The following is a 27,380-nucleotide window of genomic DNA, read 5'->3' as shown; positions in this document are numbered from 1 at the left end:
ACTATGCCGTATCGTTTTGAAAGCACATTCTGATATTCTGTAATCCTATATTCTACCTGCATGACAACTCCACTGTTATTGTTTTTACTGTATGTGCAGTCATAGGAATCAGTGTGATTTCAGTCCTATTAGCTGACTTGTATGTTGTTATTTTCTCACTTGGATCCCTGTTTTGGCTACTTGCAGGAGTCCTGGTAAGTTGTCTTGTAATGGTTATTTATCCAGGAATCTCTAGAGTTCTACAGGCTTGGTTTTGCTTAGATTTATATTTTTAAGAATTTCACACTTGCTGTTAAACCATCTTCTCTAATGAAGCCAGCCTGTCCTCCAGCTGCTCTCCACTTGCTTAATTTCTCAGCCAGCCCTTTTGGGGCTTGGATTTTTCATGCTCAGAGTATCCCAGGCAGTAGGTGCTGGAGTGTGTGACACTAATAGTCCACATGTGGGAAGTGTACGTAGGTCCAGAGAGAATGGAGAGGATGAAATGCCATCTCCAGGGACTTCAGGCCATATTTAACTCTGTGGCTAGTATTTGCAATTCCCAAAAACCTGCTTTCCTAAAGTGCAAACCTAGATATTGATTCAGTTTTTATTTGGGTCTTATTTCTTTAGCATATTTCAACAGGAGTATGCCTTGCTTTTCCTTTGAGCTTTCTGTAGCACCTGGGGAGCAGAAAATTAGATTCTTTCAGGTCTGTGTAATATAAGGCATTATTGATCATTAATGGCCAAGGATAGCAATACAAAACCCCAAGTAACAAGAAAAGAACATTCAGTAGGAAAATGATAATATCTCAGTTCTTGTGATAGATGAATGAATGAATCAATCAATCTTTATTTCACATAGCTATGAAATAGCATAATATACTTAATCCCAAATTCTGTAGGAATTTTGGGCTGGTTTTGTTTATTATTTACTCATGAAAAAATTTATTTGATCTCATAGACCTATTTTCTGCTTTGTCAGGCTATGCAAATAAAACCATGAGAAACAACCATTGTGGTTGTTATAAACAAGCAAGCATCTTCGTCATTGGTGCTACACACAGACATTCAAATCTGCTGTTAACAGATCATGAATCTCTGTGTTGGAAATGAATGAAGAAATATTTACCTTTCTGTTTATCTCCTCTGGTGTGTCTCCTTGTACTCTGTATTTCTGTCTTGATTGATGTGCCTTTAACCTTTTGGGTGCCTCTTGTGTTTGTTTGCCTGTTGTTTACCTCCAGCCTAGCTTTTTTTTAAAAATAACCTTCCTGTATATAAAACTGGAAAGTCTTTCAGTAAAGGTTGTTACAGTTTAGCTCTGTACTGCTGTGTTGCTTTTGGGAAAAGAGGATTTTTTTTCCTGTTCTTTTTTCTCTTCTTGCCACATTTCCTGTCTGTGGAAGTTGGTTTGGTATCTTCTGAGCTGCCCTACTGCTCTGTGGTGCTACATCTTGATTTTGTTCCCTTTCTGACAGGACTCTATTAAATTGATTTTATTTTCTTTTTCATCTCTCCTATCACTTTGCATCTTTTCCCTGTTTCAATGGGATAAACTCCTGCTTAAAAGAAATTAAAAAGTCATGAGTCTGAGAAAAATAACACTACAAATAGTATATATAGAAGTAGCAAACAAGCAAATGCATGTTTTGGGGTAAATTGATTTTTAGAGAATGGAAAGAAATTTAAGAATATGCTTGTTAAAATTAATGCTTTTTAGTTTTTTTTTTTTTTTGATGGCTTTTATTCTCAGAAGTTCCTATTTGTTTGCTGTGCTTTTTATTTACTGTGTTATGTAACCTCCATTTGCTGAAATTTGCATTTCTGCCTTCATGAATATATTATTTTTCAGAAACATTTTGGGTCAATGAAAAACTTTAATAAAGTATCTATTTATTTAGGAAATACATCGCTGGAGGCTCCAGAAGAAATAATACCCTAGAATTTTTAAGCTTTGGTATTTCTGAAGTATTTATTGCTTTAACAGAAATTTACAGAGAAGGGGAATAAGAGGATATTAAATTTGCAGTCGGAATAAAAATAGCTTTACAGATATAATTTGAAAGAAATCTAAGGTATTAGAGTAAATAGTCCTACTATCTCAAATTTCATTAAATGATGTACAGGCAAAGACAGTAATGTATTTTTCAGCATTAACTCTGCCTCAGAGGTGAGCAGTTTGCATTTGAAAAAAAAGATTGATATAGAGGCTTAACGCTTGCAGTTTCCTTTTTAACTGCTTATTAAAACAACTGATCAAATGCTTTCTATGAGATTTATTGCTTGCTTTCATCTGTCTTAGCCATGTATTTCACTAATTTAGAGTGATATTTTAGCAGAGTGATTTGATTATGGTTCAGCAACAAGGCAATGTCTGATCTGGATGTAAAAGTTCAGTTTTTGATGTTGTGTTTTCTCATATAGCACAGCATCCAGGACACAACTAATGAGGGCTTGTAAACAGTAAAGGAGGTTGGGACACAAAGGAGATGTGCTGTTTTACAGAGGTGCTCACCCAGTGGCACAGTAAATGAGAATTTTCTCTGCAGACCGCAACTACTGCCAAATAACGGTGGAGAAACTGTGGGCGATGAGCACTTACTCTAATTGCAACGCTGACGAGGAGGAAGCAACAGGATAAAAATAAACCCCTCATACTTCACTGGGCCTTCCATTACTGTAGCATTGGAGATTTTTGTATCTTATGAGTTAGGGGAATCTTCTGTCCACACATACTTTGGGCTGAGTCCAGTAGAATGTAGTGAAACATTTCAGGTCCAAAATACATCCAAGTTACTGGTTCCTGAGTTCTGTGAACCAACACTAATCTCTGATATTTATGGAATGAGGCAAACTGAACACTAAGTGGTGTTGAAGAAAATTAAGAGGCAAAATAATGAAAGCAATAGTTTTATCTTGTAGTTCCTCTTCTACAGTGTAATGTAAAAGACTTGCATTTGAAGGCAAGGGAGCACTAAATACCTATTTCTGTTACTAACTAAATTAAAAAAAAAAAACAAACAACCGCATGATTTGTGGATGTTAATAATGTACATTTTAAATGGTCTGTGCACAGTCCTGATTAAATGTGATCTATATTTTGTTTAACATAGATTATAAAATCTCTAATTAAAGGCTGGGACTTTGTTGCACTAGGCATTTAACTTACTACATATATACTGTAGCAGAGCTGCTGGTTTAAGGTGAGAAAACAGGTGGGCACAAAAGACAGATGGGGAAACACAAGGTGATGAAGACAATTATGGGGGTTGTAATAAGCTGCAGTTGCCATTTACCATCTGCCCAGCTACACAGAGAAATTTTGTAATAGCATTTTTTTGTTGTAGTGCACTAAATTTTCATTTTGCCATAAGGATGTAGCAGTGTATGTCCATATATAGTTATATGGACTGTGTTATATGGATCAGTGTTGGTTGGTAAACATTATTATTATAGTGACAGAGAGTTGTTCCTCAGCTTTCATGTGCGTTCAACCCCCTTGATTTGTGGGTGCTTGGGATCTTGCTGGAATTACAGTTGATAAGGGGGTATCAGTGAGTGTTGATCTCTAGTAATAATCAAGTAATATTTTTTCCACTCTTGCAATGGAGTATTAGGGACATAAACAAGAGCACTTTTCTCTTATATGTGGTGTTCCCAAGTTTTGCCCAAATTGCACTATTCATGTGAATTTGTTTTAAATCTATCCAGTGTTTGATTTTTCTTGCCTAAATCATCCTTTAAGCCCTGGTAGGCTAACTTGACTCAATTCACCAAAGGAATGCTTGAGTTTGAATCTGAAAGGTACAAAAATAGTAAGGAATCAAGATAGTTGTGTGGAAAGACTGATGCTGGTAAATTCTGCTGTATGAATTACAACTGGTATTGCCGTCTAGCATCACACCACCTTTTCCTGGTGAAGATACACTAGGAGAGGGCATGAAAAGAATGTGCAGGTTTCTAGGGAAGAGAGTGTTTAACAAGGAGCTGGTGCTTTTTGAGGAAATCCAGATGAAAACTGATAGAGCACATCTTGAAGGGTGGGTAAGACTGACCATAAGGATAATTACAGTTTTTGCTTGTGTAGGCCAGTCATCCAAGGTTACTCCTGTAGTGGAGAAGGAAGATAATGCTTTAGATAAAATACAAAGAACAACATTTGTTGCAGTGTGATGCCATTTCCTGTTCCACCTATCCCAACCCCCAGGTGTGCCAACCTCTCCTTTCCCTTCCCCTGTCCCCGGGCTTAAAAGGAGACGGGACCATGCGGTCTGGATTCTGTTGGGAGCTGTTACAAGATTCAGAGGTCTGTCATCCTGGAATAAAACTCTGGATTAAAACTCTACAGCAGAATCCTCTCCTTTTTCTCTTCACCGTTGCCTGAACCTTTTCCACCAGAGGTAAACTGAGTTTCTACTCTGCCTGGATTTGTTTTGAGTGCCCAGCTGCAGCATCCAGCCGGCCAAAGGTATCTCTGAGGTGAAACACCACAGCTGCCGCCTTTGGCCCAGCAGCAAGGGTCAGACAGGGCCAGGAACGTCCCACTCGGAGATATTTGGATTCATATTCCATATACATTTTTACAATGAATGTGGTAAAACACTCAAATACGTTGCCTGGAGACTTGATAGATGCCTCATTCCTGTAAGCTTTGAAGGTCAGGCTTGGATGGGGCTTTGAGCAACCTGATGTAGTGGAAGGTTCCTGCTTATTTCAGGCAGACTGGACTAGATGACCTTTAAGGTCCTTCCAACTCAAACTATTTTGTGATTCTAGGATTCAGTGATTTCAGGAGTTGATTCAAAGTCCCTGATGTTTTACCTCCTGCTTAAAATCACCCCCTTGGTTTGCAGAGGTAATAAGGAGAAAATAGATTTCCTTTGTTTCCGTGCATGCTTCTCTGTTCTTCCTGTTTGCTTTGTTTGAGAGTCTCTCGTATTCTGCACTTAGTTAAGAAAAGCACTCAAGTCTGTAAAGTAGAGCTCTGCTCTCTGCAGAATTCCTGCTCCTTGTTCTATAGAATGTTTGGAGAAGGGGATCTTTGTAATATGTTGGCCTTGTTGATATTTGTACTGCATTGTAGCAGTATCTTCATAGTGAAAACAGCTCCTTTGCAGCTGAAAACTAACATGGAACAGTGACTGCTGGATTATGTGGAGTGAATGGGCCAACCCACTAATGAAGCAGTTTGCTGTATAGCTTTTAAACGTCTGCTACAGAAAACATTTAGCCAAAAGGATTGGTGAATCAGTGTCCCCTTAGATGTGAAAGGGACATGACTGCAGGTTTTTACAGGATCTAACCTGAAATGTCCTGGCAATGTCTTGGACTAAACTAATCTCATAATAAATAATCCAGATGGCAGAATTCAAAACTGCTGGTCAGTCCACTGCTCACCCCTGTGGTTTTGTCTTGGCTTACATCACTAAGACTTGTTTATAGCTGGAGGAGCAGTGGGACCTGAAGCTGGAACGTTGTAATGATGAAAATAGTTTTGTATTGCAGATCTTAAAATTCTAAGTAGGATTTTTTTTGCAAGTTCGCCTTTGGAAGAAAAATAGGAAATAGAAGGAAATAAAATTATTATCTTTTTAGAAATGTAGTTGTTTCCCAGATAAGGTTTTTAAAAGGTTTGAAAGTCTCATGTCTGATTCCCATTAAAATTGAGTTTATTTCTCAAACCACCCAAACAGTTGAAAATCCTACTATCCTTACAGAACTTTAACCTCCTTGTGATGATTTTAGTAAATCACATACCAGAAAACAAACTCATGGTGGCTCCTTTGAATAACTGAGTGCTACAATTTTGCAAGTGAAGGACTTATAGCCCCGAATTTCAAAAAGATGAAAAAAAAATGGGATCTGTCTGGACCACAGTCCTTGAAAGTGAGTAGTCCATGAAAATATGAAGTAAAGCTTGGCCAAGCAAATGTTCCTTGAAAAGTTTATTTGTGCTCTGGAAAGTGTACTCACATTTTCAATTGGAATATTCAAAGTCAAGATGTTTTTAATGGGAAATATCTCCTCCCATTTTCGTTATTATTTTTTTTCCCAGGAGGATAAGAAATATTCCTTCTTTTTTAAAAAAGCAGCCTACTGGGTGATTAAAAAAAAAAAAAAGACTTTTTTGTTGCATATATTCTATTTTAAGCAGTGAGAGTGGATTTTATTAGAGCAGTGTAAATAAATAAGCAGATGGCTTTGAATATTAATAATTTGCTTTGCATGTATTAAATGTTGGTATAAAATTTATTAAGAAGAAATATTTGCTGCTGGACTGTCTCTGTGTAGTAGGTAGTTTTGATCACTAAACATTCCAGTTTTATCCTAGCTAAGATATTGATCTCTTTGCACTGATGGCCCATAGCTGACTCATTATTTTTCCCATAGCACTACTAAATACTGAAACCTACTGATGTTCTAAACAGCAAAGTAGATAAATAAGATAATAAATTATTGCAGTTCTCTTCTGCAAGCTGCTAAACTGATAGAAAATGTATTATGGTTATGTCCTTGGAAGAAACTGACTGTTTCAGTCTAGTGCGAACTTCTTATCAGGCTTCTTGTCTTCTTCTGGTTATTGACCACTAAATACCCTCAGCAGCTTTTTTTCACTTATGAGTAAATCAGTCAAATAACCCTTACTGTAAAAAAAGCTCCATGTTAGACAAAGCATAAGAGAGTTCCACACTAGACTGAAACAGAAGACATTTTATCCATATGGTCTCTCATATTCTGCCTGTCTGTGTTAGCCTAAACTTGGATATGCTTTTTTATGTTTTTTCCTCAGAGCAGTTGAAAATGGTAGATAAAAAGAATCTTACCCACATTTCTGTAAATGGCTACAGGAGTAAAATCTATTGAATGCATAATAAAAAGTTACTGCAGCGTAAAAAAGCTGTATTGTTCAAGCATGGAAGCACTGTAAAAAGTGCTTGTAAAAGCATTTCAGAAGTTTTTCTGCTACCAGAGTTATGAGTAAGTCATCTCAGTATCTTCTCTCTTTTGAGAAAAATCAAAGCAATCAAATGCAGCAATACAAAGGGATAGCATCTGTTTCTGTATATTTAGTAGGAAAAATTACTTACATATATATCTATATATATCTATCTATATATGAACTTTCATCATCTTGGAAATCAATCTATGCAAGAAATGCATAGGAAAAAAAGCATAATCTCAAAGTAATGTACTTTGTAGTTTGAAATTGAGTCGTTTGTACAGAGGGTAAATTTGTGTATTCTTACAAACTGGATTGTCTGCAACAACCATATTTTATTACATTATCACTATTACAGAGTTTGAGAAAATACTTGCTCTGGAGAAAAGGGATCAAATTGCTCTGTCATTTGGTTCCATATTGGATTACTGTTTTGGATAGAAAAAGATCACTAGCAATGCGAAGTACATGGTTATCTCCCCACTCAGTAGTGTTTCTTGTGTAGAATCTTTTTTCTGCTGAAAGGTTTTAAGAGGATGTTTTTGTTTAATGTAGAATAAGATGTGTCAGTGTGAATGCACATGTTTGAAATCCAGTTTCCACATTGGCAGTCAATCTACTATTCTTGGTTTTCTTGCTCTTCCTAACTTTTGCTGTTAAAACTGTCTCCAGCTGCCTTGACATTCTGGGTAAGTGAAGCAGCATTTGGGTTTCTTCCAGCTGTGGTCACTGGGTGGCTCTTGGCACAAAGTGAAAACACTTGCAGTTAAAATGGGAAATATTTCTCACCATCCTAGAAATGTCGACTTTCAGGCAGATTATTCTTAACTGAACAAATGTGATCTGCCACACATGACCCATGCATTCTGTGAAACTGCTTCAGAAACTGCTTTTTGAAAGAGATGAATGTTTCTCTTATTTCTTAAGCTAGCTATCTGAATTTATTTTTAATGGAGACCTGTCAGCAGCTACCCCGTATTTTTTTTAGTAGTGACGACAGATTCATAGTCCTAAACACATTTTTTTCTTCCTTTTCTTTCATCCATTTAAATTTACTTTTACAAACTCATGTATTTTTGCAACACCAGTTTGCTTGAAGTAGTGTGTGTGAAGTTGTTCCAGGTGAACAAGATGAGCTTTTCCATCTTTCTGGAGTTAGAATGAGCGTAGGGCAGGCTGGGGTGGGGTTCATGACTTCATTGCAGTGGTCCAGTTGTGCTAACATAAGCTGCTGTGTCCCCACTATATTGCTGGCTTCAGGCTGTTTTCTTTGGTGTGCCTCTGACTCCAGCTTACTTCTTCACTTCAGGCAATGTAGCAATTTGTGTGTATGTCCAGGAGTCTAGCTAATGCTCAAATGGGATAAGTCTTTGGTGGTACAGAAGTGAAGTCCAGCCAAGAGATAATCTTTCAACAGAGATTTCTTAATTTAGGGAAATTTCTCAGGAGACCGTGTTGTGTGAATTGCAAGGATGGGAATTAAGCCTGAAAATGAACAAATTGCAGCTTATTTGTCAGTGCTCATGAAAATGCTTCAGGAATGGGAATGTGTTGTTTAGTTTCTATTACTTGAATTGGATTGGTCCAGCTCTTGACCTTGGAGCACGGTGTGTCCTGCAACGGGCTTCACACCAATTTGCTGTGCTCTCAGTGGGAAGAATCAAGACATCTCTTTGGATGGCAGAAATATCTTCCAGCTCCAGCTGTTGAACCTTTTCTTGTGAATGTTCTGGTGCTTGGAGCTCCAGTCATAATACCATCCCTATTCTCTTTGCTTGTGCTTTAATGCAGCTTTCCTGCAGTGCTGGCCTTGGTGTTAGAACGAGGAAGAGGCAGGGATGACTGATCACTGCCACGTGTCTTCCCTTTGGTGGGTTCAGAGCATTTTTTGCTAAAATCAGTGATGCATTTCCATTGACTTTGGTTTGTGAAACTGCATTGTAAAATTTTTATGGATTTCCAGTAAGCACAAGAAATGTCTAGGTCTAAGCTATATATTTTGGTGAATAGCTAACAAGGCATTTTTTCATGTGTTATCCCTGCAGACTTGTTTTTCTGTCTATGCAGAATATAAAATCCACATTTATTCAAAACTAGTGCAGTTAAATTTAAGGGAGAAGAAGAGTATGTCATGTCATACAAAGTTAATTTATGATGATGAAATAACTATAACAAGTAGATTATGTTAATTTCTGAACATCTCTAAGGCCCAGTGTGTTTCTCTAGAAATAATTACTAATTTGATTTCAGCTTGACTTTCTTCCAAGGATTTTAAAATATGAGTATTATGGCTCAGATAGGATAACCAGAACATAAGTTTTCCTAAAAGCTTGTAGCAAAGTTGTACATGCAGCTCTGGAGGAAAGATTCAGTGTTAGAGTGCAATTAATCGACTGCCATAAGCTTTAAGACATTGTGTATTATTAATGACAGATGTTTGTTCTACTTCCAGAACAACTGTCGTAAACTAATTGATCTTGACTTGGCCTGAGAAACTAAGGGTGCACACAGAGCAGGAACCATGGATGTGACTGAGGAGAATCAGTAGCTCCCCAATAATTAGTCTTCCAACACAGATCATTGTAGTCACTGTAGCAGTTCTAATCCTTCACCTCTCTTAACTCTCTTTGACCATTTTTTAAACTTTAGTTACTACTTTTTAACATGAATTCTTTTAAATGTTCCAGAGAAAGTTAAATTGGTTACTCCTGTTATATTGCCTTTGTCTAAAGAGTCAAGAAACATTATTTTTGCAAATGTGCCTTTGGCATTCTTGTGCTGTAGATTATTTCTTATTCCAATTTCCATTTTGTTTTTGTAATCCATCATTCCTCTAAAAATTGCTTTTCTGCTTTGCATCCTTTTGAGTTCAGTCTGAGGGCCTGTCATAGCCCAATTTCCTTGCCCTTCACTGTTTCTTCTAAGTGTTGCTATTTCCGCTTCTAAATCAACTGTTACATCCAGTAAGAAAGATTCATTAAAAAAACCCCCACAACTGGTAGAAGATACTCTGTTAATGGGGATTACCTAATCATTTAATGCCTGAATTGGGAGGAAAATTATTTTTTTTTTCCTTCCAAATGAGTGGACAGTTTTCTTATCATCTTTGCTGGAAGCTCAGTTGTCTTTGCCCTTCTAGTCGTAGTGCCAGCTTTCTGCCAGTTCTACATCCTTAGAGCACCAGCTTTTCTCTTTGGGGAATGACCAGTGCTAGCAAAGGGCAGCAGTGGAGTTGTGTAAAAGAACTGCAGGACCACTTGTGGCAGCATTTTAGGTCTGTATTGAATACATGGAAAAAGAAGTCAAAATACTCAACCTTTTTTAAAGAAGAGAAATAATAGATGTGAAATATCTTTCCTGGTTATTATTGTGGTATCTGCATCTGCCTTTAGTTGTGAAGAGCTTCTGTCTGTTGAGATTTTCCTTGATTGACATTGGGTTGAGAGAAACCAGCTCTGTTCTTCTCAGGTCTCTTGGCAGCCATGAGCATCTCCCTCAGCTGATCTCCTTTCCTGCAGTTCTCTGGTGTGTTTCTGTGGGGTTACTGAGGGGGCCCTGGTGCACTTGGGCTCTGCTCTCCTTGTTTAGGAGCAAAATTCAACCAAGCCTCGTGTCAAAGATAAACCCTCTCAGACCACCAAGCAGTCAGTGTTGGATCTTCTTGCTCTCTGTAGTAGTGCTGTGTGTGGGTGGAGGCAGGGGAATGGCTTCACTTGTGTCTGCTCCTGTGCACTGAGAGGAGCATCACCTTCAGAGGCCTCTGAAGGGGAAGGGGAGGAGGATGTGCCATGTGGGTCAATCAGAAGAGGAAATAAAGCTCTCTTAAAGACAGTGGTGGTTATCACACTAATTACTGCTGAAAAGTACACACCGGTCAAATAAACAAAACTCAGGGTTTTTTCTCAAAACATCTGCAGTCTTTGTTATTTGTGGTCAGAGCCTGTGGAGAATATTTTTGTGGGTGGCAATTAAATGGGCATAGGCTGTGATTTTAGCTTGTGCAAAAGGAGGGAGAGAGGGAGTTGAGATAATACATTTCTCTGCAAAGTAAAGTTTTTGTTACTTTCTGATGACAGCTCAGGAGAATGTAGCAAACAAAATGTTTTGAGAAGCTTCAGCCTTGACTGCTGCTGTGTTCCTGGGGCCAGGCCTGTGGCTTTCTGGGGAGAAAGGAAGGTCATGCATATCACACACAATAAAATATATTCAGCCTTAAAGAAAAACAGCAGGAAAGTTTGGTCTTCTCCTCCCACCTTTTGATCTAAGTTTCTTCTACAGAGTATTTTTAAGCCATAATTTTAACTATGTTTTGACATTTATTTAAGCCTTGGCTGCCTTAATGATTATGCAGAAAAGTTTTTTTTTTCTATTTTTCCCTAGAATAACTATGTCCTAACTCCTAGAAAATAGTCACATTAAACGCAGTGATCTTTATTTAACTAAAAAAACCCCAAATTAATCAGTTCATTAAATGTCAGCTTAGCATTGCCTTCTGGCTCTATCATCCAGTGATTACGTTTCTCAGAATATTTCAATTTAACTGTCTTGCAGTAAGATATTAAGTGTGGACTTTTAGTTTTGCTGAAAATTGCTCCTCTCTCAAAATCTATAAGGTCCAGAACATATGTATGTACTCAGCACACCTCAGGACTTAAGGATTCTTTTCATCTTTAAGGGAAGGGCAGCCTTCCCTTTCCCTTCCTACTTGTCTCCCCTCACTCCCATTTTGAGTGTGGGCCTTTCATGTGGAAGATTGATGGGGGATGAATAAGCAGAATCTTTCACCTGCTGAAAACTTTAAAAATATCTCAACATCATCGTTGTTGGAGATCTATAATAGAACAAAAGTTGCAAAGAAAGTGCAATTTTCTCAACTCCTCAACTCCACCTTAGTGTGGTATGGGATTTGGGTTGAGTGTGGTTTTGTTTGATTGAGGGTTTTTTTTAGAAGTGACAGGAAATGCCTAGGTTTGAAGTAATTTGTAATTTTGTCCAATACCAAATACATGATCATGCTCTCCTAGTTTGCCAAGTTGTAATGGAAATAGCATCTTCATGATGGCTTTTTCTTGCTTGCAAAATGGAAGCTCTGGAGGGTAAATAGCAGTCAACAAAATAATGGGATTTGCTTCATTGATGTTGTATCTACTTCTCTTGGCTGTGGAGGTCCTGGAGAAATGGTGTGCTCAGTTTGGATTTTGTCAAAAGATTTTGTTGTAAGGGTGCATAGCTTATTATGGCAGAGAGGAGTGGAATGAAGGCAGTTTGTGCCTTGATCTGGCACTGCAGTTACTAATGGGATTCATCATTATTGTATACTTCTTTGATTTTTACAGTCTGAGGCAGTCTGAGTTATTAGAATATCTTGACTTATACATGTTTCTTTGGAGATACATTTTTCTACCAACCCAGATGCTGAATATTAACGAAGCTGTGTTAATGTGTTTGATTTTGAATTACAGTATTCTGGAATGTCTTTATCTTCATTTAGTCATGCATACGTGATTATAACTTAATTTAGTTTTTGCCTAGAAATATGTGAATGGTTCTGTGCTCTCTATTAAACCTCACTTAAATAAGCTGCATGAGAAGTGATGGCTATGTGTTGCTAAAGGGCTAATGCTTTAGAAGGGGATGTTGTTGCTGCTTATGCTCCCAGATAATAGAGATTTTCAGCCTAATGCAATAGCTATACTGAAAAGTTCTGTTTTCCAGTGCATTAAATAGAGATATTATCTAATTATTTTATAACTCACAAGTTTCTCGAGAAGTGGATTTTTTCGTGTTAGATCGTATAACAGTAAATGTAGAGGGTTTTTTTTTGCCTGTATTTCTTGTATAATAGTCTTATACTTAAAGATTCGGAAAATGAGCTGCAGTGGTTTTGCAGATGAATGAAAAAAATGTTTTTTGGCATATACAGATAGAGTTGTGTTTACAATTACATAATTTATAGTCTGTAAATCAAATGTTTGTTTTGTGGGCTGGGGGGAGCTTGGCTCTTCACCAAGGCATTTCCAGTTCTGTGGAGGAGTCAGAAATATGTAATATAAAAATAAAAAGAAAAAAGCAGAGGGAGAGGGTAAGATAGAGGGGGAAAAAGCGTGAAAAATTGATTGTGCAATGCTGCTCATTCATGGTTCCCTCTGGTATTCTGGGATTTTATATCGGGGTAAAACATTAACATTCTATTATTCAGTATAGAACATGAAAGCATGAAAGTTTTCTCATGAATGTAGGGATGAAAATTCACTTAAAAATACCTTTTCATGATTTGGTTTAAATTTTGTAGCTGTTAAATGCTGCTGTGAGGATGCAGGAATTGTATGAATTGTATTTCAGGATTAAGAACTGTAACCAGGCATTTCTAAAGTACCTGTAAAGAAACGAGAGGAAATGGTTAAAGGAGAATTAAACTTCTTAAAATGAATGCAGAGATATGGGAGTGTGTGGAAAAAAATCCTTTCTCTCATCTAAATTCATAGTTGGAAGTACAGAGCTACTGATGGAATCCCCAATATCCTAAAAGAATAGTTTTTTTGTTGAAAATGTTTTGTCTTTACCATTGTACAAGTAGTTATGATTTCGAGTCATAATTGACAAAATAAGTTCAGTCAGTTACAGTAAATGTTGCAATATTAACATATTTTTCTTAATATTTTCTCTTTTTACCTACTTGTTAGAGAAACTTTATCCTCCATCTCTGTTTATCCTTTGCCAAAACTCCCATTTTTAAGTCTGGATACCAGCTGCTGAAATGAAGAGTCCTGTATCACACGGAGTCTGCATTCATTGCTAGGAAAAGTGTAACAATTCAGTGGGAGATTATTTTAGTTGTTTTCTGTGTTTTAGAAGTATTCTAGAGAAATGCTTCTATGTGGCATCAGAAATGGGTGTAAGATTTATCACTGGAGAACTATTTAATAAAGATTTCTCTACCTAAGCTTGGCTCTTGTCTGTGGTTAGAGATAAATACTGGACAGGGACCCATTTACTGGTGCCTGTTTCTCCTTCTTTTCTGCTGTCATAGTCTATATACAAGTAAAAACAATCTCCTAAATAAACACCTTTTTAAAATAGAAGAAATTATAGCAAATTGCTGTCTAAACACAGTGCCAAGGTCATAATGTAAATTGCAGAATATTCCAGTTGTTCTAGCAAGTGGCAAGGTTTTCTGATCCTACCTCTTGCATTTTATGTTGAACACTGAAAATTTAATCTTAAATTTAGTTATTTTCAACTTTCCTGGCTTAATTTAATCTGTTTTGTAGAATAGTAGTATATTGTGTAATAAGAAATCAATTCTCACCAAACCCTTGCACCTAAACTCAGAACTGTAATGAAACTCAGATTCAGATGTAGTCTCTTGTGCTAACAGTCATTAAAGCCATCATGTAAGAGTGTGGTTGCCATAGTACAGGTCTGTCTTTGCTGTGGCTTATTTCATCTGTGTCTCTTTCGTTGATCTGAAAGGCAATTTTAACTGGAACACAGTAGTGTGATGAGCTGCTGGTGGTCTTTGTCTGTAATGTGATGTGCTGGTTTTGGCTGGGATAGAGTTAATTTTCTTCATAATACTGAGTATGGGGCTGTGTTTGGATTTGAGCTGGAAATTGTCAATAACACAGGGATGTTTTCATTGCTGCTGAGCAGGTCTTTCACCAAGCCAAGGCTTTTCTGCTCCTCACCCCACCCCACCCCACCAGTGAGGACACTGAGGGTGCAGAAGGAGGTGGGAGGGGGCACAGCTTGGACAGCTGGCCCCAGCTGATCCAAGGGACATTCCGGACCTTCTGGCATCATGCACAGCATATAAAGCTGGGGGAAGAAGAAGGAGGGGGTTGGGACGTTCGGAGTGATGGTGCTCATTTTCCCAAGTCACCATTATGCATGGTGGAGCCCTGCTCACCTGGACATGGCTGAACACCTGCCTGCCCATGGGAGGTGGTGAATGAATTCTTTTGTTTGCTTTGCTTGCATGCATAGCCTTTGCTTTAGGTTTTAAATTGTCTTTATCTCAACCCAGGAGCTTTTTCATTTCTATACATCTTGATTTTCTCCCCCATGCTGATGTAGGGGAGTGAGTGAGTGGCTGCATTGTGGTTTGTTGCTGGTTGAGGTTAAGTCATGACATGCAGTAAGCAATACTGAATAGTGGTTATTAGAATGTTTTGTTATTTACATGACTTTTGTTTCTCCTGTTGCTGTGATTTTGAAATAATTCATGTCTAGGCTATTCTTTGTGCTAAGAGTGCTGTTTTTCTTTTGAATACCACCCTGAGTCTTTCCTTCGTAACTCTTACTGTAAAAGCAATATGCAGTTGTTGATGTAAGTTTTCCTCTCCTAAATAAATGGTCTCTTTTTAAAATCAACATTATGTCACTAGATTTAGAAAGGAAATAATTAATAGATGTACTAGGTAATTTAGCTGTCTAGAATTTCCCTGATCAAACTGTGCTATTATGTAAAGAATTACCAACCAATAACTTCAGCTTCTTGCATTTTTAGCATCTTGCTTGAGATCTCGCATGATACTAGCTGAAAAAAGCCAAAGCAACACACACACACACTAACACCCTGAAGAAAAAACACCCCAAACCAACAAGACCCACATCAGTCCAGTCTTTTAATTTAAGCCACCCCTTGAAAAATTGAAGATCACTTTGATCTTCATGCTTGATTACTATCCTATAAGAGTTCATAGAGAAGCAAATAGAAGACACGTAAGGAGTGTTTTTTCTTTTGAGTATGTCTACCTATTTCCAGATTTTCACAACTGCTGTGATAAAAGCTGTCCTCAGTGACTTCTACCAATGCTGTGCAAGTTGTTTGGATAGTGTCTGTGAACTTAAGCTTCCTAATTTTTAACGTTTAATTAAAAAGTAAAAACTTAGAATACTTCACCAAAGCACAATTAGCCACACTTGTATTACATAAAAAGTAGAACAACAACACAGGCTAACAAAAGAAGCTTGTTTTCCTAGGGAAGATTGAGGGAGTTCTTTTGTGGAAGCAGCTTTGCCCTGCTGCTTCTCAGTGGCTCTGGCTTGTTCTGATGTTCACAACAGTGCAAAGTGGACCAAGATTTATGAGCAGTCAGCAGAAGTTAGGAAGGACAGAAATAGCTTTTGTTTAGAGAAGTGGACTGGAAATCAAAATAAAGACTACCTAGCTGTAGCTACCACAGATCATGAAGAAAAGCAGCACCCTTGCATCCCCTTGTGGTCATGCCCCATCCTAGGATTTTTGCCTCTTTAGTCCTCTATACTCAATAGGAATCAAATTGTATTATCAAGAGGAAGCTATTGGTGTTTAGCATTTTGTAGATGCTTGAAGTAAAATGGACAGGACTTCAGAGTCTGACTGTTTTGCTTCTCTTGATGTTTTCTGTCTTATCCATAGCAATTTATGTGTGAGGAGTGAAGTTTGTAACTCACTGCTGCTTCTGTGATATTTTAGATATTTTTCAGGAGAAGTGAAAACTTCTCTCGCCTCTAAACTCCTCTCTCATCCATCGTAGGTAATCAAAGCCTTGTAGTCAGAATTTGGGAAGTTTATGGGTTTGGGAGGTAAGGCTTTATGGTGAGGCTGCTTTAGATTAGTGACTGGAGGATAGTTAGTATTTTCAAAGTTCTGTGGTGCCTACTGGATGAAAACCATCTCTGCTTTCCATGGCACAAAGAGGAGCCCAGTGCTTTTCTTTGTCTAAGGTTTGGTAGCTTCAGTCTGCAAACCTTCTGTGGGGAATGACATCTGTGGCATTCACATTCTCTGAAAAGATTCTTTGCCCAGGATTTTTCTCCTGGGAAGCTGAGAAGCCTCAGAGAAAAGGAAAACTATTCTTACCTCATTTTTTTCTCCTGTGTTTTGCTCATGTGGAATGTGTTTGGAGATTGTTTACCCACAGGTGATTGTTTCATTGGATTCTGGTGTGAGTTGTTTTGACTCATTGGCCAATTGTGGCCAAGCTGTGTTGAGACTCTGGAAAGAGTCACAAGTTTTCATTATTATCTTTTTAGCATTCAGTAAGTATCCTTTCTGTATTCTTTAGTATAGTGTAGTATTCTTTAATATAATACAGTATTATAAAGTAATAAATCAGCCCTCTGAAAAGATGGAGTCAGATGCATCATTCCTGCCGTCATTGGGGCATTCCCTGCAAATACAATAGACATCCAAGTCTGAACGCAGTAGCTCGACAGGGGGACCGACGTACTTGGTGATACTGCAGATGTGATAGTACTTGATCCTCTTGTTTCTTGTTTCTTCAAGAAATACAGAACAAGTCTGTGAAATTGAGTCCCACATTGAGTTTTATTTCTCAGAGGCGGTTGCTGTTAAATTCTTAGTAAAGTAATGTTGGGAGAGACTGGAAAATACTTCCAGGTATGGCACCATTCTTCCTAGGAATTGTATGATACAAGCAGGAGGGAGAAGAAAAGCCCACAAACCCTCTAGAAATGCAGTAATGCTTGTTTTAGCTTGTGGGACTGGAGAATTGATTCTAACTTTTTTCTTTCCTACTGATATTTTAGCCTGCCACAATAATGTAGTCCTGCCTTTAGGCAGATTTTCTAGTGAGTGTTCTGTGTTGCTTTCAAAGGTGTGTTGAGGTGAAATGAAAAAGAAAATTGTAGTTAGAAACAAAGTAACTTTAAGTTGATGATGAGAAACACTCCAAAGGTCAAAGTACATATGTTTTGTCTTGCTTGTGGTAAGATACTGTTGTTAGATCCTGAGTTACTGAGGATTACATGCTCAAATCTATCTATTCACTTCAAAATTGTATTAATAAGAAAAAATACTATAATAGCAAAATTTACTGATGCCTGTGTTTCTGTGCCCTGTCTCTTCAGGAAAATACTATAACTGGAAAAATAGTGAATCTTATTTCTTAAACTTGTCAGTATCTTCATTTAGAAAACCTTTTGTTGTTGATTCAGCTTAAGAATGTCAGATGTTTTTAGCCAGAAATCAAAAGCCCGCTCCTTTTTGGAAAAAAAGAGAAAAGAACTTCCATATTAGCTATATTGTTACTGATTCTGTATCAAAATGTTTGAATTTTCTGTGCCTGTAAGAGCTAGGTTTTACTGTTAAATAATCCAGCAAACCATCTGGCATGTACAAAAGGAAAAAGAAATTTCGGCTTTAGATTAGTAACAGTAGAAAATCCCCCAATTTTGCAGCTGATCCTACATTTTATGGGTTTTTTTTAAACTTGAGTGACTCTTAATTTATAATGTTTAAGTATTATATATCATTTTAAAGAGGCTAATTATTGCCCTGGTTTTTGTTTGATAAATTTAACTGTTGCCACATCTTTATAGAAGAAAAGATGAGACTGAAGGCCAGTTGTATTGGGCATAGGGCAAAATGTCCCTGCTGGTGAGCAGCAGGTAGCCTCTTCTCATTGACTGAGAGGGGTGTGTGCACCAGCTGGTGCTTAAACTGCTGTTTGCAACTTGAGTTCAAATGCAGAATTCTTTTGGTGTCTTAACAGCAACATGAAAACCTGAGCCCAGATCACCCATACTGTTTTTGGATCAATGGCCTATCTGATGGAATAATTCAGCTTTGGAAAGGGATGTACTGAGGTAAATAGTTGAGCAGGACCTGCAATGAGGTGATCAGTGTGGACAACAGCTGTGCCCTCTCAGGTCACTTTAATATGCCCAGGCCCATGGCTTGCTCTGGCACTAGAAGCAGGGTCTAGTTGTCAGCAGAAGCCCTCTGTTCACTTGTATCTGCTGATGTGATCATGCTTCTGCCTGCACAGCCTGTGACCCCAGTTCCAGTGTTCACTGGGCAGAGAGGAGTCAGGACTCCTGCCATCTTTGTATTCTCTACAGAACTTCAGGTTAACAGCTGACAGGGATCTTTTGGCAACCTGCAGCAGTTGGTGGTGCCTGCTGCTGTGGTGAACTCTTAGTGAAGAAAAGAGATGAAGCCCTACAGAATGTCAGCCTGCTGCTTGTCCGTGCTCAAGTATCTCCTAGTACAAAAGATGAAAATGGGAAATGAGTAAGCAGGGTGGCATGAAAACACAGGGAACCAAGGGTTAGCACTGAAGATTAGGAAAGCCTGAGGTCTCATATCCAGTTGCATGTTTAAAATAGAGGAATCAGACTCCTGCTCGATGGGAAATTTGTATTTCAAATGTGAGGTCAAAGCAAAGACAGGCAGTGGCATTAGAAATTTGGGTGAGAGGGTCACAGGGTGTCATGGATCATTGAGTAGGCCATGAGCTCAGATGGATTTAAACAACCCATCCTGCATCAAGACTTAAGCCACTTGGAGAAACACCTGGCCAGAGGTATGTTCAATATAAAGCAGCAGGAAGTAGGGCAAGAGGCTCTTAGAGTGTGGGGAATAGATCCTCTGAAAGATGCTGCTGGAGACACATGGAGGGAGAGGATTAAGTGACAGAAGAGGGACACTTTAGGATTATGTAGGGACTCCAGAACAATGTGAAAGAGATCCCCAGAAGGGAATCAAAGCAGCATGTATGGGATCCCACAGTTGCCCCAGGACTGTATACACTCCATGGCTGATCAGCCTGACTCTTACCCTGGACTATGTATTCTCCCCCTTGGAACAGGGAAGCTATGTCAGAAACTACTGCCCTAACACACCAAAGGTCCCTTCTTCTACTGCTGAATACTAAAGTCATGTAGTTTGGAAAATTGCGCCTGCATCTGTGATGAAAATGTTTTGATATCTGAGCCCATCTGGTCTTAAACTGAGTCAGTCAGGGGAGTGTCTCTGAAGCTGAAGGAGCCTTGATAGCCATCAACTTTGTAGTGTGCTCAGAAAGCTAAACTACCAGTGTAGTGGTGGACCCTGACTGGATGCCTGCACCCACCAAAACCTCTCTATCACGCCCTTCTACAGCTGGACAGGGAAGAGAAGATATAATGAACAGTACGTGGGTTGACATAAGGACCAGGAGAGATCGCCCAACAAATGTCATCACAGGCAAAACAGACTTAAATTAGAGATATTAATTAAAGTTATTGTTAACAAAATCAGAGCAGGATAATAAGTAGTTATATCAGACCTTTAAAACAACTTCCCTGTACCCCTCCTTCCCAGCTCTACCTCCTCCTTCCCAGTGGCACAGAGAGACAGGGAATGGGGATTGTGGTCAGTTCATCACATAGTGTTGCTACCACTGCTTAGGGTAAGGAATCCTTCCCTCGCTCCTCTGTGGGGTCCCTCTCATGGGAGACAGTTCTCCAATGTGAATCCATCCCATGGGCAACAGTTCTCTGTGAACTGCTGCAGTGTGGGTCAGTGCTTCAAGGGCAGGCTGCTCCAGCATGGGTCACAAGTCCTACCAGGAAACCTGCTCCAGCATGGGCTCCTCTCTCCACAGGTCTGCAGGTCCCTGCCAGGAGCCTGTTCCAGCATGGGTCACAAGTCCTACCAGGAAACCTGCTCCAGCATGGGCTCCTCTCTCCACAGGTCTGCAGGTCCCTGCCAGGAGCCTGTTCCAGCACGGGCCTCCCATGGGGTCACAGCCCTCTGTCAGGCATCCCCTGCTCTGGTGTGGATCTCTTCCATGGGCTCCAGGTGGATTCTGCATCCCATGGTCCTCTAGGGGCTGCAGGGGCACAGCTGCCTCCCTGTGACCTGTGCCATGGGCTGCAGAGGAATCTGAGCTCAGTGCCTGGAGCCCCTCCTGCCCCTCCTTCTGCCCTGCCCTTGGTGTCTGCAGGGCTGTTCCTCTCACGAGTTCTCACTGCGCTCTCCTCTGGCTGCAGTTACATCTGTGCCATAACTTTTTTACTTTTTTTACTCTACTTGAATATGTTATCACAGAGGATTTACCATCATTTCTGATGGGCCCTTGGCTGGCAGCACGTTCATCTTGGAGCCAGCTGGCATTGACCCTGCTGGACATGGGGAAAGCTTCTGGCAGCTTCTCACAGAAGCCACCCTTGCAGCCTCCCTGGTACCAAAAGCTGGCCATGCAAACCCAATGCAGTGTCCTAATAAAAAACCACAATTCAATCATCTAAAGACTGTGTAGTGTTTTATACTCATACTGTTTTTCTGTAAGTTTTCAAAAATTTTGATCCCTTTGTGTAATGCTACACAAGGAATGTTATAAATCTGCCAGATTCACCCACTGATCCTACACTATGCTTTTTGAGTCTATAGTGAGGGAATTTAGCTTCCCATTTTTTTCTTCTCCTCCACTTCTTCCTTTTATTTGTTTGGAAATTTTGAACTATCCCATTTTTTCCCATGCAACTTGACTGTATCAAACTCAGAGGAAGGAGGGGGGGACAAGGTACAACTGGAAACGTTGCCCACTTGTGCATGTAAAGACAGCTCATTGGGTATTTGTGCTCCTTAGCTGGGAAAACCCTTTTTAAGAAATGTAAACAGCTGAAATTCACAGTTAAATACAATTTTGCAAAATACTGCTGTACCAATTTCAATCTTACAGTAATTTTTTTTATAGTAGCATATTTTGCTGGTATCAATAATACTGGTAGTGCAGAAATAAAGGATTATTTATTAAAAAAAGAAAGCCAAAAGCAGCTGCTGAAAGAAAATGCTGTGGTAGTGAATAGTATTGTCCCACCACCTTGAATTACATCTCTCTTTAAATTATTTCTCTGGACAGCTCCTGTTGTTCTACTAAGTAGTTTGTATTTTGAGGTGAGGGTTTTGTGCTAATGCAGCTTCTGAAACAATTTGTTTGTAGGGTAAGCAGCAGTAATGAACACAGCTTTCTGAGCTGTTACAGATGTACCTAACCTGTGGTAGCTGCACAGTGCAGCAAAAATCATTTGACAGTGCTGAGGACAAAAGTGCTGCTACTGTTACTATTTTCTATAATAGATATGGTCATTATTTGATATCACAGGCAGTAGCTGTCACAAGCCATTTTTCCTGTTAGAAGGACTGTAATTTTTCTCTTTTATAGTTCATATTTCAGTGCATTAGTGTGCTGACCATAATGACAGTGACTTTCTGAGTTAATGTTTTTTTGCTTCTTTATATAGTAGATTTTGTATAGAACTGGAAACTGATTAATATGACCAAAATGAAAGTGAGAAAAAGTTCAGTTTTTTCTTTTTCTTTCTTGTTGCTTTGACTGCTTTCTGTTATTTATTAGAAGTTGAGACAGTTTAGTGACTGTTTTTCAGGCACTTTTCTTCTGAGTAGTGGAGAGATTGCAGTCTTAATGGGTTGATGAATGAGTTGTGGGCCTTCTCCTATGGAGTCTCCACACATTCCTTCAGAATATTTTTGCTATAAAATAGTTTTGTAATGTCAGTTACTGCTTAAAATGTCCTCTGTGTATTGTGCCCTGGTAGATGTTAGAACACATTCAGGCTTTTTTCTTGAAAGGAGATTTCTGGGAAGAAGAGTTGGGAGTGGTGAATCTCCACATTCTTTAGTTCCTTGATGTTGCCACTAGATGAGTGCCTTGGGGAAACATAGATAGGCCATCTGTGGATTTCACTATTTCTGTGGATTCATTCATTAGTTGCTCTGGAGTCTTCATCACTTTTCCCCCCTACTTTCTTTTATGATGCTAGTAACTTTCATGATATTTAAATGGTATTCAATTCTAAACACCTTCTGAATGTTCTGCAAGAGACAAAAGTTATGAAGTAGCAGTATTCTTGCATGGCCACTTGTGGCATTCATTGACACACACATAGCTCAGACTGGTTTACTGTGGTGCCTGGGACAGTGTGATGACAAGTGAGATGAAATTGGTCTCTGATCAGTTGTAGTTACTGGCTTCAAGTCAGTTATACTGTATTTCTTGTCTGATGAGGCTTGCTAACAGCATAAGCTGGTGAATCTGGTGTCCTTGTCTTTAAAAGGTTAGTGAGATTTGAATGAGCCAGGTGTCCTGGCACTGGCAGGATTAAAATTATGCTAAATTTTTATTAGAGTAAATGAATTTCTGATGATGCATCCTGCTTAAAGTGCTTTTATGAAAAGGTTTGCGGGCTGATTTTTACTGGAAATGATTCTTACTCATGTTTTAGGAATTAAATTTTCGTACATCTAATTGCTTTTAAGAAAGTTTGAAGTGTATACTCTATGACTAGTAAAAAACTCATAAGAAACCTTACTGTCTTTTATGCAGACCACGTCAAAATTAAAGATGAAGAAAAAAGCAACTAAGACCCAAGAAGCCAAAAAAATCTTGAAGAAGAAATTTAAAGTTAACACAAAAATAGTTTTTACTGAAGATGGAGAGGTAAGTTCACTTAAAAGTAATTGTATTTTGGTGGGAATTGAAGTTTCTATATTTCTATATTCTAATTGTAGTTTCTATAAAGTCAAAAATGTACTTTATATCTGTATAAAAAGACACACTTCTAAAAAATGTGTGGTATTTGTAATTGGCTTACCTTTTGCAAAAGAGTTCGGCTTCCATTTAGAATTCAGTTCCAGGGAGAAAAAGAGAAATGTTGAGCACTGACCTCTTTTCATCTTTGTATGTGTAAGATACTTGTATGAGAGCTGTAAGTGGATATACAGAACTGTATCTCTTTTCTCCCTGTTATCTTCAATTTCAGGTGGAATCAAGAGCTTGGATTTTTATCTCACAGAAATGTAAAACAATTTTCCTGTAGCTGTTTGCTAAAGCTCCCCCAACTCTTGAGTTAATGTACTGGAATTGAAAGAAGACCCTGGTTTTCTTCCCAGTATTCACTATTTCTAGATAAAAAGTTTTGTTAGAAAAGCTAAGGAAGTACCAAATTTTGGCTTTCTGGTGCTGGCATAGCAGTGCTTGGAAATTTGCCGGTTATTTGATTTATTCTTTTAGTAGAGCAATAGACTTTATACTGAAAGGAACTGTTGTGGATGCTAGTCACTCTAGGGTTTCCCTGTGGAAATAACCTCACTAGCAAGTGTCCACATTCCATGATCTTTTCTGTAATTTGATTTCACAGCTTCAGATGCTGTGCATGTTGTTTCTTCCATTTCCAGCAGTAAGATAAAAGTAGGGTGGGTTTTTTCCCCTCTTTATAATAATTTCAGTAAGGCATAAAGAGAGGTCACATTTACAAGTATACAATTTGCTTTTTTTCTGACAAAATAAAGCATTTTATATTGGAGGTGAAGGGAGTGTAGCCATATGCATAATTACTAACATTAGGCGGAATGTAAAAGGTTTTAGAGGTTGCCCCATTGACTGAAAACAATGTCAGATATTTTTAGATATTCACAAGCTATTGTGTCAACTTAAAATTCATATGCAAATGTTTTAGGTATCTATGCAATGAAGCAAAAAGGAGGAAGAATTGAGAGAAAAACAATCACAAAGATTGTAGTTTGAAAAGCAGTACAATAGAAAAGGGGTGACATTTAAGGAAACAGAAAATTTGCATCTGTGGATGTTCTTGCTTTTTTTCCTCCCTGAGCTGTGTAAAATTGTGCATTGAAATGTTACTGTTCTATTCCACATGCTTCTCTTTGATTAGGTCCTCTAAAAATGTATCTTTCTAGAAAATACAACTGCACAAACTCAATTTTACAAAAGGATATGAAACAATGGGTTGGATTTATCTGTACCTATTAAATAAACAGCCAGTGTGCATTAGGGAGTCCTAAATGTGTTTGGTTTTGCATTCTCTATTTTCTGCCATGTACTTTCCTTTCAAGAGTTAGTACTCTACCAATCCATGAGCAAGAATGATTTTGCAAAGACTTTCCCTTGAAGGTTTGTGCTCATACCCTGAGGTATAAGCTACTAGGTCATAAGATAGATGGGGATATTTTTTAGTGAATATTTAGTCTTTGTCTTGAATTCAGAGTTTCAGATATTTAGGGGAAGCTGGATGTGTTCAGTGTGTCATCCATCAAACATTTCATCAGCATGAGTCATCAAACATTTCCAATACAGTCTTAGTACAATAATCAAAAAACCCTTCCATGTCTGTTCTCCTTGCTCCCCTCAAAACATGAGCCTGCAGTCATGGTTTTTTTTAGTTTTTGGTTTTTTTGTATTCTGGAATAAAGGTTTGTCTAATTTTTGTCTTGGTTAATATGTTGGAATGTTGATTGTTTACATGAAAGGTACTGTTTAGATTTACTGACATTTTTTTCAGAGAGTCATTCTTGAGAGCAAGTAGTTTTTTCTCCCCAAATGAGTAGCAGGATTAGAAATTACTTGTTCTAATCAGGAAAGAGGACAAAATAAGGGAAGAGATTGAAGTGAGTTCACTAAACAATAATGTGAGCTAATGAAGACACTTTAAAATAATAAATTTAAACTGAGTGTGGTGTTAAATAAGGTTTATTAATTTGTTTCCTTTGCAGATGACTTTTTTTATTTGGTGTGAAAAAATAATGTATTGGAATATTTAAGACACCAAAAGCGTGATGTGGAAAAAATGATTCTAACCATTATTTTTCTTGCTGGCATCTCTAATTCAGTTAGTGCAGCAGTGGCCACCTGTGCAGAAATCCAATTTAGCACAAGCAGATGAGGAAGATGATGCCAGTGGTATCAACTTAGATAAAGCCAAAGAAATCCTGCGTGAAGAAGACAAATTTGACAAAGAAGAATATAGGAAGAAAGTAAAGGAAAAACATAGGGTAAGTTGATTTCTACCTCAATTACTGAAGTACAGAAGTACTGTGCTGTGGATTGCTCAGTGAGGAAAAATACTTAAATACATTGTGAAATAAGTGTAGTACAAGTTCATTTAAGTTCTTCAGTTTTCTTCAGGACTACACTGCTCACAGGAAAACTTCTTTAATAGCTGGATAGCACAAAGCCTTATTCAGCATTAAGTGTTGGTAACAGTGGAATTTTATTTACAACTTTAAAGTTTGGTGAATTTAGGAGTATCTTTTTTTTAAGCAGTGTTCACTAGAAAGGTTTGTTTCACCAAAAGAAAGTATTATTAGGCATATATGCTCTAAAACCTGCTGGCAGTGAAAGAGTATCTCTGAAGTGTCTTCAGACTACCATTTGCTCAACATTTAGTGTCACATTTCAGCTAGGCCAAAGTGTTAACTTTTTGTGTTAGTGTGCTTAGGGCTATCAGAATTTACTTAATGAATTACTCAAACTACATGATATGATTTTGGCTGTGACTTGAAAAGATCACTATCTGCAGTCTGGCTTCTCTCTGGTGTTTAAAAACCTTTAAAAGTTGCAGACCACAAGTTTTCCGCCTACTTCTCTATTATTTGTTACGGACCAAAGCAGGGTTTTCTGACCTTGCTGTGTACCTGTCATGTAGAACACAGCTGTGTCTTTGAGCTCAGGGGTCATTCTCTTAGTGATTGCCAGATGGGTATGGCATTCTCCAGATAATGGATACTTGTAAGATTCCACAACTATGTGTTTGTTGTTAAAGGCCTGATTTCTACTCAAAGCTTCACATTTCCAAAGTGTTAGAAAGTGTTGTTTTATTGTCCTGTTCTGTAAATGCTGACTTAATTTAGTTTGACTTTCCACTGATTGTAAGTAGTTAGTGCAAGATCCTCCAGTGTTTGTGAGTGTTTGAGTTGGAACAAAATCATTTGGAAGGAATTTGTGAAAGTTTCAAGTCATGTTTTGGCTATGAAGTATCCTAGCTAATGTCAAAGTGTACTTCACACATTTAATTTGAGTCTGCTCCTCTAGTCCTGTTGCAGTCATTTGACAAATACAAAAAAACTCACATCATTTTTAGCAAAGGGTTCCAGTTGATAGGAGGTGAAAAGAAACCATGTTTGCTGTGCTCTAAGTGAAATAATAGTAGTTTACAGAAAACAATGCTATCAGATTTCAAGGATGCACTTAATGAACAGGGAAGGAGAGACTGATTCTATGACTTTGCAGTCAATCTCTTATTCACTAGCAGATTCATAGACTTTGAGTGTAGTTTTGGCATCAGACTTCAGTGATAAAATACTTCATCTCTTGGTCTGTTAGCACAGTTTCATTGTTATAGTGCTGAGGGGAACAAATGATGTTGACCACATATTTCCCTGCATTGAAGAAAAATACTTAAACTGTGGAGATACTATGAAAAGAGAATGCCTCTTTTCAAAACTGAGACAGACAAAATTACCAGACTGGTCACATCAATGTCATTGGGTTTTTTTTAATTATAGAAAGTGTCATATGTGAAGCTTCTTGCAGATTAGTGCATGAGTATTTTTCACACTCCACCTATTATCCTTTATGAAATGAAATAAAATAAATAAATGATAGTATATAAAAGGAAGGAAATAGATTTAAAAAAAAAAAGAAGACGACTTCTGTTTGACATCCTGTGAAATGATTGTCTAGTATTAAGGGTTGCCATTCAGTCATTGCATGACTGACACACATCTGACATTGTTCCGATTTTTTATTTGAAACTTTACAGTTTGAGGTGAAAAATACATAATATGTAAATTCTCTGTACATAATGAATTATTCAGTTACCTGATTGCCATTTAATTTTTGGAATAGTCTTATAATAGTTTAGA

The 27,380-nt window shown here is 38.1% G+C and overlaps 1 protein-coding gene across 1 annotated transcript in view; it reads left to right on the top strand.

Moving 5' to 3' along the window:
• The window catches only part of DDX10 (DEAD-box helicase 10), a 156,461-nt gene that overhangs the window by 75,775 nt on the left and 53,306 nt on the right, over positions 1 to 27,380 (top strand). The window contains exons 14-15 of the mRNA XM_071434134.1: positions 23,047 to 23,160; positions 25,347 to 25,508. Of these exons, the coding sequence (XP_071290235.1) occupies positions 23,047 to 23,160; positions 25,347 to 25,508 (276 nt within the window). The remainder of the gene's footprint in view (positions 1 to 23,046; positions 23,161 to 25,346; positions 25,509 to 27,380) is intronic.

This window comes from Agelaius tricolor, unplaced genomic scaffold (genome assembly GCF_023055355.1).
Source record: "Agelaius tricolor isolate 1412-34295 unplaced genomic scaffold, bAgeTri1.0.p SCAF_9, whole genome shotgun sequence".
Taxonomy (NCBI): Eukaryota; Metazoa; Chordata; class Aves; order Passeriformes; family Icteridae; genus Agelaius; species Agelaius tricolor.
The sequence above is the reverse complement of the archived record's forward strand: the minus strand, read 5'-3'. Positions and strand labels throughout refer to the sequence as shown.